Here is a 20645-nt window from a genome sequence, read left to right as displayed (position 1 = left end):
GCACTGCTAGATGCAGTCTTGATAGATGCTCAATTCTGGTCATGCTTGATTTGATAGAAACATGGAGAGATTATAGTCCACACTTCTATCAAATGATGCTTTAACTTGTCGCATTGCTGATATGATTGAATTATGTACAGCAAGCTAATGCTTTAGGAATTAGGAATTTGCGTAATGAATAGTTTTCAGCTCAGGTTGTTGAGGCAACAATACTTTTACTGTCTGTCTATGCTTGCTTTTCTCGGCAGAAGAAGAGAAACCATGAAATTTGTTTTAGGTGTTTATTTCAAAAAATGTTTGCAAAAGACTCAAAGCATTGAGTTATACAAAGAAAGGTGTAGAGTACTTTCGCATTATTATGAAAATGTGGTAAATCACAAAAAATCTGACATTATAATGGAGATTTGATGCAGTTTCAACATGTAGATTTAATGAACTTGGGTGGTGATTTTGTGAAAGTTTAAAAGACCTTGATGCACTGCTAGATGCAGTCTTGATAGATACTCAATTCTGCTCAGGCTTGATTTGATAAAAACATGGGGAGAGGATACTTCTATCAAATAATACTTTAACCTGTCGCATAGCTGATATGGTCAAATTATGTACAGCAAGCTAATGCTTTAGGAATTTGCGTAACGAATAGTTTTCAGCTCAGGTTGTTGAGGCAACAATACTTTTACTGTCTGTCTATGCTTGCTTTTCTCGGCAGAAGAAGAGAAACCATGAAATTTGTTTTTAGGTGTTTATTTCAAAAAATGTTTGCAAAAGACTCAAAGCATTGAGTTATACAAAGAAAGGTGTAGAGTACTTTCGCATTATTATGAAAATGTGGTAAATCAACAAAAAATCTGACACTGTAATAGAGATTTGATGCAGCTTCAATATGTAGATTTAATAAAGCTTGGGTGGTGATTTTGTGAAAGTTTAAAAAACTCTTGATGCACTGCTAGCTGCAGCCTTGATAGATACTCAATTCTACTCAGGCTTGATTTGGTAAAAACATGGGGAGAGGATACTTCTATCAAATGATACTTTAACCTGTCGCATAGCTGATATGATTGAATTATGTACAGCAAGCTAATGCTTTAGGAATTAGGAATTTGCGTAATGAATAGTTTTCAGCTCAGGTTGTTGAGGCAACAATACTTTTACTGTCTGTCTATGCTTGCTTTTCTCGGCAGAAGAAGAGAAACCATGAAATTTGTTTTAGGTGTTTATTTCAAAAAATGTTTGCAAAAGACTCAAAGCATTGAGTTATACAAAGAAAGGTGTAGAGTACTTTCGCATTATTATGAAAATGTGGTAAATCAACAAAAAATCTGACACTGTAATGGAGATTTGATGCAGCTTCAACATGTAGATTTAATAAAACTTGGGTGGTGATTTTGTGAAAGTTTAAAAGACTCTTGATGAACTGCTAGATGCAGTCGTGATAGATACTCAATTCTGCTCAGGCTTGATTTGATAAAAACATGGGGAGAGGATACTTCTATCAAATGATACTTTAACCTGTCGCATAGCTGATATGGTCGAATTATGTACAGCAAGCTAATGCTTTAGGAATTTGCGTAACGAATAGTTTTCAGCTCAGGTTGTTGAGGCAACAATACTTTTACTGTCTGTCTATGCTTGCTTTTCTCGGCAGAAGAAGAGAAACCATGAAATTTGTTTTAGGTGTTTATTTCAAAAAATGTTTGCAAAAGACTCAAAGCATTGAGTTATACAAAGAAAGGTGTAGAGTACTTTCGCATTATTATGAAAATGTGGTAAATCAACAAAAAATCTGACACTGTAATGGAGATTTGATGCAGCTTCAACATGTAGATTTAATAAAACTTGGGTGGTGATTTTGTGAAAGTTTAAAAGACTCTTGATGCACTGCTAGATGCAGTCGTGATAGATACTCAATTCTGCTCAGGCTTGATTTGATAAAAACATGGGGAGAGGATACTTCTATCAAATGATACTTTAACCTGTCGCATAGCTGATATGGTCGAATTATGTACAGCAAGCTAATGCTTTAGGAATTTGCGTAACGAATAGTTTGTTGAGGCAACAATACTTTTACTGTCTGTCTATGCTTGCTTTTCTCGGCAGAAGAAGAGAAACCTACAAATTTGTTTTAGGTGTTTATTTCAAAAAATGTTTGCAAAAGACTCAAAGTATTGAGTTATACAAAGAAAAGTGTAGAGTACTTTCGCAATTTTATGAAAATGTGATAAATCAACAAAAAAATGCTTCCTTTATGATAATCAATTTTTTTAATACTTTTATAATCCACCCACCGATTACCTAACAATATGAAAGGCAACATTGGTTAATGTGGCGTCGCCTATCGGTCGAAATCGCAATCCTCGTGGACGTTTCGATGCGGCTATAGAGCGGAACAACCGAGACTTTGTTATCAAGGTCAGCGGCTGCGTGTGTTTGTTTGCACCGCGCGATAACTGGACGCTTGTAGAGAAGCTTCCAGTGTACTTATGGTTAAAAAGAGGGGGACCGCGTGGGGTTCGGGGGGACAACGACGACGACGACCGTTCGGATCGTTTATTTGATGTAACGACCCGGGGGGAAGTCGACTACGGCGGCGTTTCGCTTATATATTTCTCTCTACGTACGTCACACGATCCGAACACCGACAATTGCCGATCTCGAAAACAAAAAATAAATAGTGTGTAAGTTGTAGACTGCGCAAAATCGATGTTTGCTTAGATTTTAAATTTTAATCCGTTTAAATTGTTTCTTTTTTGTTTAGATGTATTGAATACAATATTTAAATCATCTATTAAAGCTCAATTAGTGTTTAAACGGTCATATATATAGCTTAAGCTTCCTTTTTACTTAATGAGTTTTTAACTACTTTGGTCCTTTAATTACACATTTTTTAAAACTTTACAAGAATTTCTATCATATTTTACATAAATTAAGTTTCGTTTTGATTGATCATACAGGATGATGATTCAATTACTGTTATTAACACTTCGGTACCTTAGAGCTTAAAAGGCTAATGAAACCTGTCACATCCCTATCATTGCAGGCGCAACACTTACAAGTTATTATGAGGCATTTCAAGCCTGTTTATTACTTCATCAAGTGAATTTCTAATATCCATACAAGTTGTTGCGACAGTTTTCGGTACTTAGTAGTGCAGCAAGATAGAAACCTATGCGATTTCAGTTTCTGTAGTCGCAATTTAAATTTAGGAGGATATTGATTCCAAAATTGGGGAAGTATACTTTGAAATGTCGGCGTAAGTTGTAATTTTCAATTGTTACTCAAATAAGAAATAACGATTTTCCATTGTTGTCCATAAATCCAAGTTTTCTAAGGATACTTGGAAGATTGTATTTTATTATTCGTATTGCCATTTTGGACACAGTGGAAACTATTAATTCCAAATAAGTTCAAATTGTTTGATTAAACAATACTTAGCACGCAATCTTTTGGTTATAATAACAATTTTCATTCTTCTCCTAAGTTTCATATAAACATCTCTCAAGTGTTATTATTGAACATACGATGTAGTACTCCTTTCTGTTTGGATTCTACGTTCTATTCTAAGCTTTACTCAATAATATAGATCAAGTTTGGCAGAAACGTTTAACTACTGAAAAGATAGAATTGACCCTTATCCCTTGTATCCCTCGTTATCTCCTGGACTTTTGAATTTGAAAACATTTTTCTTTATTAATTAGTATTGATGGGATGTTTTTCAAGAACCCCAAAACCAAATTTGATGTGGTTTGCTTCATAGATATAGAAATTAATCAGCTGTGGTAAATACCACCAGTAGGTTTTAGAGATAAATTGGAGTAAAACAATAATTTTGTACAAACACATTAAATTAATTTTAAAAACCGTTTTTAAATTTTGACAAACTCAATTGGCACATTTCGTATTGAACCCCTGCACACGTTTCGAGCTTAGAGCGCTGTTGGTTGCTATTTTTATGTATCGGCCAGTGACTAAGGATATCACATCTTATTTCGTTTTTGGAAATAGTGCTTTTTTTGCATCTGATTGGTACTCATAAATTTCTGAGATTTTTACACAATGGTCTACTTTGTTGCGATGTACTAATAGACTATCAGAAAGTGCCATCGCTTTTGCTATTGACATAGTAAACTCCAAGGAACTCATCCTTTCCTTTTTTATTACTCCTTCCCGCTCCATTTCTGATTGATATTCTAACCAAGCGTTGCAAACGGCTACATTGAAGTAATAGAAAATTATCCTCAATGTCCATTTTGTGATCGAATGCACGTACGATCTTATAATTGTGGGACGTTTCACCATTATATAGGCTTCTTTCTTTCTATCCCATCTTCTTACCTCATCTTCAGGTTGAATGCCTACGAAATTCGATGCTATGTTCACGTTTTACCGTCTCTCTACATCCACTTTTTCTTTAGCTCATTTTCTGACTTATGGGGATATTTTTCAAGTCTATCGCAGCGACGAAAACACCTTTTTCCAATAGCTCTTGCAGTATTAATAGTGATGTAAAATAATGATCACGAAACAGTTTGTGTCATTCATGCTTTGCACTTGTTAGATGAATGATAAGTCCATTGGTAGCTTAATACATTTCTTGCAAACGCAGATAGAATAGCAGAGCCGTGGTACACAATCGAATGATATATGATACTAGAAGCACCACAAAGCATGAACACTTTTACTTCCCACATATTTGGCTTTTTCTTTTGCTTCACTACAAGTTGTCCTTTGAATGGAATTATTGATGCGTCAATGCATAGATTTTACTCTGGACGTACCTTCCACAGTTTATCGTTATCGTTTTGTTTCCCATTTAGTTCCACAATGTGTAAGTTATTTGTAGTAATTCAAATCGATTTGAATCGAACATATTGTATTCTTGTAGCAAGTGTCCGATACAGCCTCAATTTAGGAAAGCGAGTCATAACCATGAATATATGTAGAGCTACAAGTTTTCTTATTTTTTCCACGTTTGTGTTGATATTTGCGAAGAGCAAAAATATGTATAAACACAGTATGTAGAGCCCTGTAAATGGTTGATGGCAAATCCCGAGAAAGGCCCCAATTGTTATAATAAGAGACTTTTTGTAAATTATGATACCAAAGGAGTCAATAGTAATTACTACTTAGAAATTAAGTAGAAACGACTATTTCGGAAATTTTGTCTATAATTTTAATACAAAAAAATTTAAATTACCCTTGGGGTATCCAATGACCCATGGTATTATCTTTTTCTATGCCAGTTCCGCTAAGTGCCAGCATATTAAGTATGCAAGTTGGGATTATCTATCTATCTTCTAAAATGGTTTAGGTTCCCTTCCTTGTTACATCTTGTAATAATTTTTCCATTTTATGTTGGCCTCTCTTCCGTTTTACAATTATTCCAATGTCCATAATTTTTCTGAAGATTCTCTCTAATGGCATCTTAATTAGGTAGGTGTATATACCAGCTCAGCTGTTTGTTTTCTATTTCAGTTACTAACGGTATTTGTTAGCTGTTATCTTTGGTTTATGTTTATTTCTCATCGCCCATGTTTTGACTCTATGCATAATATACTTTTTATCTATAATTGTGCTGTTGATTTGGCAGTATACTATATTACTTACTTATTGTATTCTGCCTTGTATTTCTTTGTTTATCATTTTCATGCTTTATCTTTATGCCCATATAGTCAAATTTAGTTAAATATTTATGTTTTCTCCTTTTTCCCATTTCGTTATGTCTAATCTTGATTTTTCCTATAATTATTTGCATTCCCTTTTTTCTAAGCAGGTGAATATTACAAATAGTAGTGCGCTCAGGTTGTCTCTCTGGTTGTTTCATACCTATCTCCATACTAAATGTTTTGAACATTTCACTGTTTAGTCGGATACAACATTTTTTGTTCTTTGTAATTTTTGGATTATACTTAACACTCCAAAAGCTCTCCATTAAAACTAGACATAGTGTTCAGACCTGTATCAGCCTACCGGATCTAAATGCTGCTTGGAAGAAGAACATCAAGTTTATTTTCTGCTTCTTGTCTTAGGCATATTCTTGTGTATATTTTAGAGCTACATTCCATTGCAATGTATAAACAGTATTCCACCATAAATAGCACTAGAATATACTTTAGTACATAGAGATTCCACAACGAAACTTAGCAGGATATCTTGGGGATCTAATTTCTGATGAATGATGTTATTTTACTTGTAAAAGGAGGCAGAATCTTAGCCAAATCTTGGTTGGGGAATTTAAAGCAGTGACAGGCTGGAATATTTGTAGATTCCATCTTCTTGATTTTGTTATAAAATCAACTGGTTACCCAGGAAGCTGATAGTTAGATAAAGAGAGACTTCATATATACAACATTTGTGTACCCCAAAAACAAATTTTGTTAATTTTGTACTTATACACATATTAATAATTATTAATATGTATATAATTAATAATTATTCATGCAAATTAAACCTGTTATTATTTTTATGTACTTACAATAATTATGTTATTGGCGTTTGTGCATTTTGTATGTATTGAAGTACTATTTATTTGCGGCGCCAAATAAAGGTAAATGTCAATAAAACAGCAGATATGGTTTGTTTATCAATTATTTTGCGATCAGATAGCAAATGATGCACTATATTTCGATACTGTTTTTGTTTAAAGTAATCTAAAATGAGAAAACAAGACAAAGCTGTAAAAGTTGAGGTGCACAAAACATCTTATTAAAAAAAATGTTGACAAATAACTAAATATGTTTTCTTGCAATTTTTTTCTCAAACTACATTTATGATTAATTTAAAATCTTGGATTTTCATGCAACTTGTTTGCTGAATTGTGAAGTTGTTTTAGAAAAGGTTGACGTCAATGAACTCTTTTTTTATTATTTAATTAAAATTTGTTTTGAATTTTAAATTGATTTATTAAAAGTTGTACATTTTCCACGATTTTTGGAACGTTTTACGATCTTATGCTTAAATTAAATTTTTCAAAAATATTCCAATTCCGATGGATTAATTTTAATGAAATAAAATAACCTGTAACTCCAACTTTATTCAATTAAATTTTAAGATTTCTCTCAAGTTGTATTTAAATAATTAGCTTTAATTTAAATCACTTTCACCTGAATTAATCATAAATCTATTAAAAGTTGACACCAATTAAAGATGAAATTAAATGCTACATAAGGTCATCTTACAGCTCCTTCGATGTGGTTATTAAAACAATATTTTATTGCAGAACGTTAAAACATCTTTTAAGTCGTCAAGGTTGAAAACAATCATCATTACGTTATTACTCTAAGTTCATTTTTATCTTTTCTTTAATAAATTTTATACAAATCTATACGTTTTCAAATAGATCAATTCGAAAATCCAACGTAAACTGATCGGAATTGAAAAGATCAAAGAAACAACTCGCACAAATTCTAAGAAGAAATTAATTATAAATACTCATTCTTTGATGTTCGTTTCTTTCGATTTCATTTCAAAAAAACAATTTCAAGGGGTTTTGGCGTAAGTTTGACATTTTAAATCAAATGATAATCTTTCGAAAAAACTTTCTTTTAAACTTTATTAAACTTTAAACATTTTCTGGTCACGTTTTATTTTAACGTTTTTATTTTAATTAAATCGCAATGATTTTAATCTAAGACCATAAAATTTACAAGATGATTTCTCCTTTAACATACGTGTTCTTCTTTCGTTTTTATTAAACCCAACGTCATCATCAAGAGAATAGGTCACGATGTGAACGATGAACGTTGGTATGATGACTTTGTATAGTTATGTAATCGTTTTACAACAATACAAAGTGAAAGTGTTTTTGAGTCTTCTCTTTTTTCGGTCTTCTTTTTGTTTTCGGTTTGTTATTATTAATGTAAAAGAATTTTTTTTGAATCACTAAATGTGTGTCTTACGAGTCGTGTAAAAGAAACTTTAAAAGTCGCTGTCGTCGCGTTTTCAGACAGTTAACCTCCTCCTTCATACTAAATCTAGATGTTGTAGAGGTGCACGTGTCCGCCAGATGTTGGGGCAACTCGACACCTGTCCTCTCGGGCTCCCGGTTTATTGCTACGTGTCATGAAATGAGATTGAATCGACCCTTATACTTCTTAAAAAAGAAAAGAGTTAAAACCCAACCCAAAACGATAAAAACTTATCTTCCATTTTATACTTACAAACAAATAACTTCATCACATTAATTGAAAAATAAAATAACGAAGTAAACATTAAATGTTGTTATTTTCTTATTTCATATAAACTAACGTAATAACAAAAACATATGTCTTTTTTGATGAATGGTCAATATTTTGGTTTTAATTTGGTGTTAATTAGACATATATTAAGAAACATCCAATCGTTAAATATGAACAACGCTGTGTTAGATGGAGACTATAGTATTACAAATGCAATAAAGATTACTTTGTCTCCAACGAAAGACTTTATAGTTATAGGCGTTGCATCTATGACACTCTATATTTCGAAATATATCTCCTATTCAGCTTCGAAATCATTCGGTATTGTTGAAACGTTGAAATCTCCTTCCTAGAGATTTTCTATAATTGTCCTATCTTGTAATTGTAGAAGATTGTACTCAATAGTTCTTATTCTTGGCAATAATGTTTTTAAATCATAAACTTTTTTTAATCAAGTTTCTTCTAGGCATCTTCCAGCTAACTCTGATCTATTGAGTCTTATTGCAATAATACAAATTCATTCAGTCTCCAACTATGACTGCAGTATCATGTTGTTTCTAATCATCAATGGAAGTTTTGATGTTTAGGATATCCCATTTTCGATAATTTAGATAATTTGATTTTGAACATCAAATTTTGAAGATTTTGAAAGGCAATATCTTCTCATGTTCTTATAAAGGCAGGTTTCCAAGGTGCTAAAGACATCGAACATTGAATCTGTACATATTAACTTATTTCCTTATAGATCAAATCTCGTTAGATAGGTATATGATTTAAATCAATTTCAGCTTGGATTAATTTTAATCTTGATTTCATGTTAACCTCACTTTTTATTATCCTTGACAATTCATGGATGTCCTTAGAAATCCGCAAAAATACTTAGGACAGAAAATACTCCCAGAATATTCTTAGTATGCCTAAGAAATCTTCTTGAAGTAACCAGGAAGTTTAAAATTCCTTGTAATCCTCTAAACTTCTTTGGAAATCGTTTACATATATGGAAATCTGCGTATTCTTAATGATATCGAAATACCATTAAAAGCATCCTCTTTGAAAATCATTTGAAATTCACCTACAACTATTTAGAACTACCCATGTAGAAATCCTTGAAAGAAAATTTCTTTAAGATCTCAAACTATAGTAAGTCCCAAATCTCTGGAAATCTTTGAAAATCTTCTGAAAATCATTAGAAAGTAGGGTAAATCTCTAATCTTCCTTGTATATGCATGGAAACCATAAGAAATTCTTTTGAAATACTTGGAATTAAAAAAAATCGTTTAAAAAAAATTCCACTCTCTAAAAATGCTTTCAAATTTCTAGATAGTCTGAAAATTCCTGATTAGGATTCAGGATTTGTAGAATTTCTTAGTAAAGCTTGGAAATCCAAAAAAAAATTGATAGATATATTTCATGATTGCATGGTAATATTCAAAACTCTTAAAATCCTATGTGTTAGAATTAGGTATTTCAGAATAGAACATGAAGAATCGTACTTTGGTATAAGAGAAATAAGACACCTACTTCTGAGTGTTGTGCGTAGAAGAGAAGTTCTGGATACAAAAAGAGCTACAATCTGGCATCTACCAAGAAAGAATATTTCCGTAACGTATAGTCTGGTAACGAGGAGAGAATTCAGTATAAAAAGTCCTCGTTTAATGAACAATAGATACTAAATGTCGAGTCTAACCTCAGAATCAATAAAAAACTGCAGCAAAATCGAACCATGCCAGATAAAAAAAAAATAGAGTGACAAAGGATCAAAAATCAATGGAAAATGTATAGTACTATACTTGACACGTATATTAATTGAAAACTAGTTCTAGAGACATTCTAGACGAAGAATAAAGAGCTCGCTAGAGAGGAACTGATAGATATTGCATAGTCTGTTAAGGCCGCAGATTCTGCTAAAGACAAAATGTTATAGAATCCTATAGGTCTGGAATTTCTTTATTGACTCCTTTATTATGCAATCTGTTATCAAAAATGTATCAAGTTTCTATGATTTGGTATGAAAATAAAATAAACTATCACAGTGTCACTCCCAGTACTGGTATTAATTATTTATTTTACCTCGTCTGGTGGGTCGGTAACTTATTGTTAAATAATTGACAATTACTTCCGTCGATGTTGACATTTGAAAATATTTATCAATTACTTGATGAGATACATACCATAGTACCTGACAGATATTACTGAGTATTTTGGATTGAAATCGTTGCAGTTGCCAGATTTGTTAGTGAAACAACTAACAGTTCCCCATAACTGACCAGATTCCCATATTAGTCTCAGTATTGACTTGTAGAACCTAAGTTTATATTTACGACTTAAGCAAGAATTTTTGTTCAAATACCAATCTTCCTTTATTGTATTGTTTCAAGTGAGACAATTATCCAACGGTATTCCTGAACACCTGACATGACTTCCCATCAATAGTAGAATGTAGCTACTCTTGAACCAACTCCAGATGGTTCTAAAGATGTTAGGTAGCAATATAGGTTCAGAGTGGGTAGCCATAATTAAGGTGTTATCAGCGAAAATGAGCCTCTCTTAGCAATCGGTGAATATAATCGGTTATATCTATAAAATCTCTGGAAAACTATGAAAATCTTTTAAAACTCATCTAGTAGATGTATTTGGAAATATACTGGAAATCCAGCCTCTTCCACAAATCTCTAAGTAAGTGTAGAAATTTTTTAATATTACAGAGTCCGTTAATATCTTATGGATTCGCTGGATTACCTTGATAACCCTGCCAGAAATCCAAAAACAGACCTTGAAATCATTAAAACTTCTTTGAAAATCTTTTATGAATTACTTTAATCTTAGTTAAAACACTTGGGAAATTATTACAAATCGTTTGTACTCTTTTTAGACATACTTTAACTCTTTCGGCTGACTTTTTACACAACTGCTAAGAGTTTAAAAGATATGCAACAAATCCAGACTTATCCATCGGTTTTGTATTCAATGTAACTCCAGACTTTTTCTTGAAATCTTTACTGAATGCAATGTAATTTTAGACCTCAAGTAAGATTTTAAAGTCTACGCACAATATTTAAAGTTTATTTATAGGTTATTTCCTTTAGTCAAGTTCCTGGTTAGTGTATTTCCTGATATCTTCTTCGAATCTAGAATCTAAATTCCAACATCTCATTCAATTCAGAATCTGTAATTCTTCTTGGTGTCTAGCGTAATTCTAAATTTTTTTCTTGGAGTAATCTATTGTTGTGCTAATTTTCGATTAGATCAGCTTAATTAATTTTGCCTATAGGCTAATTTTATAACACACTATTTTTTTCTTTAGACTTGGTACGAATTTCAATTTTCCTTGTAGCACATTTGAAGCATCTTCTTATAGTATTACCTAGCGTTGCTAAATGTACACTGTACAACAATTTTGATATTTCCTACTCTACTGATTAATTCATTCGCCAACTTAGCGAAAGATGATATGATTGATACAGAACGCAAGAATTTATTAGCAGTCATAAATAATTTATCAATAAGTAACCGCCAACAGGTTTTAGGAAATAATATTCACCTTTTTACCAGTTTATTTTGCGATTAATTTCCGATAACCCATCGGAAAGGAAATTAATAAATACCAGAAATTCTTTAGTAATTTGCAACAAATTTGCAGAGATGCTCTATGCGCAGTAATAAGGTGTGGTCTTTTTTACAACCTTGCATGTATTGTTGAAACGTTCTTTCCGGTGATAATATAAACTAATTCATACAGCATTTTGATGGCAATAAAAAATCTATCAAACTATACAATTAAGTCTATATTAGTCGAGATTCATTATTATATTCAAGTTCTTTTCTTAAATAAATTATATACATACCCTTTTTGATTGGTTTTTCTCATCTTTTACTAGATTAATAATCATGATATGGTAGAACACGAAGAAGGTGGAAGAAGTTGTAGAATATCTTTGTTAGAAAAGTTGTTTATAAAGTTTTCTTATGTTAATAGTAATAGATTTCAACAGAGGGCGCATTTTCTTGTTTGATTTTTAAGTAGCTATTTATTTCATTTAAAAATGCTACCTTTTTAAACCATCCTATATATGATACATAGTATAGTTATATATAATAATTTTATTTTGAGATAAAACGCATTTTATTACCTCACAATTTTAAAAATTTTTAAGATAAAAGCATACTCTATAAAACTGACCATTTCATTGATAATAATTTTTATGATTGTTTATCACCGATATCTTAAAATTTGCGCAATTATTATATTTTTTTTTATTAAATTATTTAAATAATGAACCATTCACCAAATATAACTTTATTATTTAAATGGATTCGTAGTATTTGTATATTATTGTAGTTACACTTATTAAGAGAGACGCCAAAAGCACCATTGCCCCACCACAGAGAAGTGCTCATCGCTCAGTACGCGTGACGTAGCCGTGAACGTCACGTCTCTCTGACATACATTGAACAGTATTTGGCAAAAGCAACCTTTAGTTAATTGCGCGATGCTCTACCGATGTGATATCTTTTTTTATAATCCGCTCTAATTACGTTTGAAAATTAAAAAAAAAAAAGATAACAAATAAGATTAGAAATCGTTACATTCTTGAAGTGTTTGTGTTGTCATTAAACCAAAAATTAAAACATAATTTTAAAAATAATAATAAATTTATTGATATAAAATGCGATTTTTTGATGTGATTCAAGTTTTAAAAGTGTTAATATGTCTAAAAGTGTGGAATAAAAAGTGAGTTTTCGATTTGGATTTTTTTTTGCAGTGTGGATAGGGACAGGCTCCGTGAGCGTCAACGTCAAGCAAGGGCTCAAATGTCCTCGCAGGTTGCCGAACAGGATGGTGGACCAGGTGGACAGCCCCTTTTCGGAGCTCCAGTCCGGGTAAGTAACCCCATTTTTTCTTCTTGTTAAAAATCTCGCCCCATTCAAAAAAAAAGGAAATTATTATAATAAGAAAAAAATTCAGTGGTATACTATTTTTAAACCAAACCCAGATTTTGCTTTCTCAAAAAACTCGATGTTGTACTAACAATACGTTTCAAGGACTTTTAAACGCGTTTACACTTAAATTTTTTGTAAAATTTTTGCTACCTTATTTTTCTTGCTTATTTATTTATTTCAAATAATATCTACTTATTTATTCTTTCCTGAGGATTTTCAAATCTAACTTTACATTTGAGATTAGATAACAACTCGAGATTATGGATTATATATTTTTTCGGAACTGTTCGCCATAGAGTTGATAATTTTTGCGGGAAGGACGCTTCGAGAGAAGCGCCGCTTTTAAAAAAAGAAATTAAGTCGCAGTTCAGTTCCCACTCTCATTTTGTATCTTTCTCTCTCCGTTTTTCATACTTACTTGACCTTGTTCACTATTGCACGATGTGTATGCATAAATTGACGCCTTATATTCGTACTTGAATGTTAATTTACTCGCTAAAATTAAATTGATCATAAGTTTAATTCATCAAAATTGATTCGAAACTTGAAAAAATTACATTAAAAAATTTTTTTTTAAGTAAAAATAAAATGATTGATGACCAGGTCGTGGTTCCGTAACCTTCTCCTTTGGTTTGGATTTCCGCAATGGTTTATAAACCGGGGGCGGCCTTAACACGCGAAAGATGGTAATCTTCGGTTCGCTAATGAAGTGCCTTCGTGAAGGCGTTAAAGGGGGACCTTTTGCTGCGGCGCTGCCGTTTAATTGAGGTTATACGAGATTTATCGTACAACTACTACGTTGGCGTCTTCATCCCGGTGGTATTTCCGAAGTTTCGAAGGTTAAATAAACCATCAAAGATTCAATTTAAAACTACAATTAATAGCGAAGTAAACAATTCGATGAAAATTTTATTTTGTCTTGGTACATCGATTAGTTTATTTCTTATATTTACAAGTTCATTTAACTTGTAACCTATGATAAGCTATCTCTTAGACAATACTATAATCAACGGGTTTTAGGGATAATAGATTTCAATAGATGGTGCTAGTACAACTTATCAAAAAATTTACACTATTATCTTCGTTTTTAGATGTAAGTGCAATATTTCAATTAATAAATTAGGGATAAGTGCATTGAACTCATATTGACCATAGCGGATCAGGGAAAGTGAATATTTAAGAGATTGAGGTTATAGTGATACATTTAATTAGAAATGTGAAGTAAGTGTCAAATTATCTACTTTTGTTTGTTTACCTTTTCCACGTGTTTACATTTTGTTTACTCTATTTTCACCCATACTATTTTTTTTCTATTAATAATAACGGCTATATTAATTTATCACGTACAAAACAACAAGTAGTGCGACGCACAATTTTATTAGAACTAAATTATTAAACTATTTTTTACGAATTCACTTATTGTTCGGGTGCAATATTGAAACAATAGCTCTAACTGATACAATTTTCAGAGAATTGTTTTTAACCTATTTGTTATTTGTATTTTGTGTTGAATTGCACCTTTCAAGTTCTTCTCTTTCGTTTTGTTGTCACATAAATAATTAAGTTCAGTTTTTGTTATGTAGATTATTAACTTTAACCTAAAATTACATCATAAATCGTTATGTTGCTGATAAAAGAAACTGGCAATTATTTGTAGTGGTTATCAGTTTTGGGATCCTCTTATCAGGAATCACACTAAATTCAACGCAATATTGCGAGAGGTCGTATAATAAAGTAGAAAAAAGTCCTATTGAGACTTACAATACTATTAATCATATTCTAAATTAATATTATCTTTATATTTTTAAAATCAGATAGAAAATAGAACTTCACTTGATAATAAAAGAAAGTCAACAACGTTTCTATTATTCGCCAAACACATAAATTTGTGTATTTGTTTCAAATCAATGTGTTGATTTATTTTAATTGAAATTCAATAAAACACTAGAACGAGGGTGGGGAAGATACACGAATGCCTCACATTGTTTTGAAAGGTTAATGATGTATTTGTGGCAATATAAAGTTCGAAAGTAAAATCAAATAAGTTACTAAACTTAAGGAATTAATGCGAATGTTGTACAATTAACACACAAGAAATGAAAAGCCGAAGAAGCTTAATTTTCAATTAATAACAAAAAGATTTTGACAAGAATTGTTTCCGTAGTTATGTTATAAACTATCTCCTAGTGGTGTAGGAGAAAAGGGTGCCAAAAATTTGTGTTTAATGAGGCAGTGAAAGCTTAAAAGTGAGAACTCAATGCTGTCTTTGACTACCATCAACATTGTCATAGGTGTACGTCCTTCTATATCGTATCTAGAACACTTAAACACGAACATTTCTTAATATTATTCTTGGTCCCATCAATAGCATTACAGACACTTCTCGACATCGTCCTTATATTTGCCAAATCATCTCCGTCACCCTTCTACATCGATCCTAACATCCCTCAGTATTATTTCTGACAAACCATTTCTGAACAATATAGTCTCGCTTGAACACTTTTACATGGTATCAGACATCCATCAAAATCGTCCCTTCACCCCCAAAATAATCTCACTATTATTCTGGAATACTTTAATATCGTCTCAGACTCCTCTCAACGTCGTCCCTTATATTTCTTAAAATCATGACACAATCATAATCCAAAGAAATAATTTCATTATCATCTCTGATATTTCAATGTCGTCCAGGACATCGTATAGGACATTCTTTGGTATAGTACTTATCAACATTATCTTTGACATCATTGCACATCGTCTCTGCTCTTTCTTAACATAGAATCTTATGTTGTTATGCCTGGTTTACAATATTCCATTAGTATTCCAACATCCAGTGCTAGAATTCCACTGAAATAATGTGAAACGACACTGGAATGCAGTCACTCCAGCTCCCCCATTCCAGCAACTCCATTATTGAAATCATTGTTATTATAATGTTACCTATTCAACAGTTTTTTAATGACTGGAATAATGTAAATGATCCAGTTCGGCATTCTAGTCCCAACAAATTTTCCAATTAAATTAAAAATCAAACACAATAAAATTAAATCATGAATGTAAGACAAACAATGTTAGTTCATAGCTTCGTCCAACTTATTGACATTAGAAAATCCAAACAGTCACGTTTCTGTTATCTTATTTAAATAAAACGTCATTGTTTTTGATTAATTTACAAATATGATATTTCCAACTAATTAAGACGATCCCTTGAATTCCTTGAAATTGAAACAACTGTGTCCCACGCGATGGATTCAACAAGATTCCATTGTTGTAATGAAAGAACTATTAGAGTCCGTAGTTTCTACTCTTGAAAACATATCAACTTGGAAAGAGGGGAATCGTCATTTGGGGCAACATTGTTGAAAAATTTTTTAAGTTCTTACGAATTGTCTCTTTTAGTTATGGAAGTCGGTTTTGCATACACACTACCCTTGTCAAAATTACTTCAAATGATAAATACCGACTTGTTTCAAGCAGTTGCCCTTGCAGAAAATTGCATAGAAGAACTAAAAATCTGCGAAACAATGTTGACATATCTTTTAACAATATTTGGAGAACAATTAAAAAGACCAAGACTTAAGTACAAGTCTTGGCAAAGAAATAGAACGAATTTTGAAACAGATACTACAGAAGAATATTACAAAATATCAGTTTTCATTCCATTCTTAGATAACGTCATAATACAATTAGCTGAGAGATTTATTGCACGCAAAGATATCTTACAATTAGTAGCCTTTAGATGTTTAGTTGCATCACTAGAAAAAATTTAGAAGGGCAACTATTAAAAATTAAACATCTAGTAGAATTTTATAAATATGAACTTTGATACAGAAGATTTTACAATAGTTTTTCAGAAGAATTTCCCAATTCTCCTTTAAATGTATTATCAATTTGTGATTCGATTATCTTTCTTCATATTTATACGTTGTTGAAAATGTTATGCACCTTGCCAGTAAGCACAGCTACTCCAGAAAACATTTTTAATTCTAATTGTTGAAAACATATTTAAGAAATACTATATGTGAGGATAGATTAAATGGAATGACACGATTGTATATTTATCCTTCAATAACAATTACGTCCGAAGAAATGTTGGATCAAGAGATTTTCTGTCCCGGACGGTCCTAAAACGTTTTATCAATATATCATCTTTATCATCCTTTCGGATAGCTATCAAAACCGATCTTCACAATTCTCTGTATGTGGTCTGCATTTTGTCAACATCGATTTTGCACCATTTACATTGGGTCTCACATCTTTCAACATCCCCTCAAATTATTCATAATCATTTTTGTGGCTATGAAAATGATTCGAAACATCTTTGATCATCTTATGTGGCACCTTTCAACATCGATCCCAACATATACTAGCATCTTTCCAGAACTCTCTCACTATTGTTCGTACCATTAATCAATATGATTCCATGACAAATCTAAGTGTTATGATTCTAATGAAGCGGTCTGTCGGCCTGTTTGAATGCTGACGCAACTAATGCTGGAAACTCTGCACATGGTTGATTTTTAAATCACAACCGAAATCTGGTGATTATCATAACGAAATAAACTTTGAGATCACACCTATCTCTAATAATTAAATTTGATTTATTGACCCTTTACATTGTCATCCGTTTTTGCCAACATCGTCATTTCAAATATGAACTTCAAGCAGGTGGGAATGCAAAGGGTTAAATCTAGTTTAGGCATCGTATGAAAGGATATGAAAGGAAGTTGCAAAAAATTATATCAGAAACAGTTTATCAACCTCATTTTATTAATACCACTTAAGCTAATCCTTGATAAAGTGAATGGGATTAAAATTTATTTTATTGATCGAATATGGTAAAATAGAAAGTGGAAGGTAAAATAGAATAGCATTGATTGGTTTTCTTACTTTTCTGGTATTTTGGTAGAATCTAACTAAATACAGGACTTGTTGAATAATAACTGCTATAAAAACACTTTTGAGTACTCCTCTAATTCTTCTTTTAAATTGTCTTAATTTGGTGATGCTACAAGAGCTGAAATATTGTAATTTGTGCAAAACCACTATGTTGGCACAAATTAAACAAACCTGACTGAAAATTACCTGACGGTTGTGTAATAATTCCAATATGTACAGGAATAACATTCAACAAACTTACCAAAGTCTTTTTTGGAAATATACCGACTATGTATTACGTCAAAACTATTTGGCAACTCTTGGAGAGCTTTAAAATGTTTGGTTGTAATATGACATGTAGCAAGACGTTAGCCAATGTTGTTTTTGGATCTTACTACTCAGTGGCTGTAAAAGAGATTGAAACGAGAAGATTCCGAAAGCTCTAAATATTTTTTGTTGTAAAAAGTATACAGTTTTAGAGACTCTAACTGGCTCCTAGTACATTACTATGTTTCTTACTGACTCTGAAAAGCACTCAATAGGTAGCAATAACCCTTAATGAGTATCACTTGCATTTTAATTTCTTCTAATTGCTCCGAATGCCTCTCGATACAATCCAATGCCATTCATTTTGTAAGAAGGCTCCCAATTCTTCGTACTACGTTTTCCTTTCGCAAGTTTTAATCCTTTCTTTCATCAGAATGACTCCAAATGTCTTTCAGTGTATCCCAATATCTCTTGCTGACTATCAAGTTATTCAAAATGATTGTGAATCATCACCCTCAAAAACTTTGAATACCTCTGAAAATATTTAATCGTAAAATCACTACCATTTTGGCGACGTAAAATAGAATCTTAAAAATTTCAGCTATGAATTTCATGTCATGAATCGATATTAATATCAAATTGATATCATAAATCGTTTAAAGGTTATTTTTATCAATAATAAGTTCCTCCACACTTTATTACTCATAAAAATAAAAGAAATCTTATCAAAAAATTTATTAAAAATATAATGATTTTTTAAATTTTCTTTCATAATTTTCTTATTAGTTATCTGAAATAGGTCGAATGTGTCTCTGAATTTATGCAATCGTGTACGTTTTGACCTACTTTAGATTTTAAGACCGGACCTGATCTTAGCACTGGCGGCATGTGCAAATATTTTGGCAGCAAGAAGCCGTCCGAATGGCGCAGGAGAGGCAGAGTTCACCAAAGACATGTAAACATAGTTTTTACACCTCTGTTTACTAGCAAAAGTTTTGCTCGTTCATAAAATAACATTTTTAGTGCGTTCCCGGACCTATTTACTATTTAACCCGGCATACATTCAAAACTTCCAAGAAATTATCCACGGTTCCGATTAATTCCGATGAGCAAACATTTATATAAGAAAAAAAGAAAAAGTTGAAAAAACAAACAACACTAAATAAACCTCAAATAACTATTTTTACCTGGCGCTAATTTCTTATCGTCAATCTTCCATTTTCTAATCTTATCTTCATCCAATATTATTTTTAAAACGACTCTTTCACTTTAACCACTTTTTATTTTTCTTTATTTTTAATTGTTTTTTTACTTGTAATAATCTCTTTTTTACCACAAAGATCAACGACCTAAACAAAGAATTACTTTCCATAACTCCAATTTCAACAAAAAAAGTCGATAATTCGAAAAAGAGTATTTTTTTCTGGCAAAGACTCTCCAAGGTTAGTTTAACAGATAAAATCTATTTTTGATCACCCGCAAAATGCAAAATGTTTTTAAAAGAAAGGAGAGAGAAAGAGATCCCCCGGGGATATTTGAAAATAAAAAAATATGTTACATAAAAAAAGCTGTTCTCTCGGTAGTCTTGCGTAGGTCGGTACGGAAGTTAACGTGTTAATTTGAACACCATACCAAGCTGCCGAGTTAATGGATCGTGACCTCCGGGTGTCTGCCGTTATCCTCATGGCTCCTTTAGCCAGTTTTAAAAGAGGCGACGACGTCTGGTCTAAGAGAATATTTAATTCTAGTTGCAAAACCCGGAAATTATAATGAATTTTATTAATTGTACAGGTTACGTATTGATGTGTGGATTTTTTCGAGATTAAAAAATAATAAAGAGGTTGTTATTACAAGTTCTGTGTACGTTCGATACGAAAAGGTGTGTAATTTATTTAGGTTTTATCACGTAAACAATCCCATAAATAAAGTCCGTTGAAACGAAAAACTACATCGCACGCACCAAACGTAATCTACAGGTTTATCTACTGTAATTTAGTTTGTGTTCACGGTTACAGTGCAACAGGGGAATTACTTCGCAAATTTACATTGGAACTACTCTAACTTTTCATGTCTGTGACCTTTTTTCATATTGACATTCTAACATTAATAAAAAAAAAATTTAAAACATTATTCCTTACTTATCGTTGATTAATATAATAAACATTTTATGTCACTACTAAAAAAAAATAAGTTGGTTTATTAACAACAACTATGTCTCGTAACGAACAACCTACATCATTTACATTTTGTCATGTTTACGATCAATAACAGTTTTCTCGAGTTACATAAGTGATTTGAAAGATTCCTTTTGTTGTGTGCCTTTCTTATAAAAGAAAATTGATACTAGCACAGTGTGGTATCATTAAAATGAGTAGAATTCCCGCT

General features: G+C 31.8%; 1 protein-coding gene across 6 annotated transcripts in view; it reads left to right on the top strand.

Moving 5' to 3' along the window:
- The window catches only part of LOC111424168 (AF4/FMR2 family member lilliputian), a 219508-nt gene that overhangs the window by 135292 nt on the left and 63571 nt on the right, over positions 1-20645 (top strand). For all 6 annotated transcript variants that reach the window (XM_071200624.1, XM_023057612.2, XM_023057609.2 and 3 more), the window contains one exon: positions 12938-13055. In XM_071200624.1, the coding sequence (XP_071056725.1) occupies positions 12938-13055 (118 nt within the window). The remainder of the gene's footprint in view (positions 1-12937; positions 13056-20645) is intronic.

The sequence above is a fragment of the Onthophagus taurus genome, chromosome 11 (genome assembly GCF_036711975.1).
Source record: "Onthophagus taurus isolate NC chromosome 11, IU_Otau_3.0, whole genome shotgun sequence".
Lineage (NCBI taxonomy): Eukaryota > Metazoa > Arthropoda > Insecta > Coleoptera > Scarabaeidae > Onthophagus > Onthophagus taurus.
This window is presented reverse-complemented; position numbering and strand designations above follow the sequence as displayed.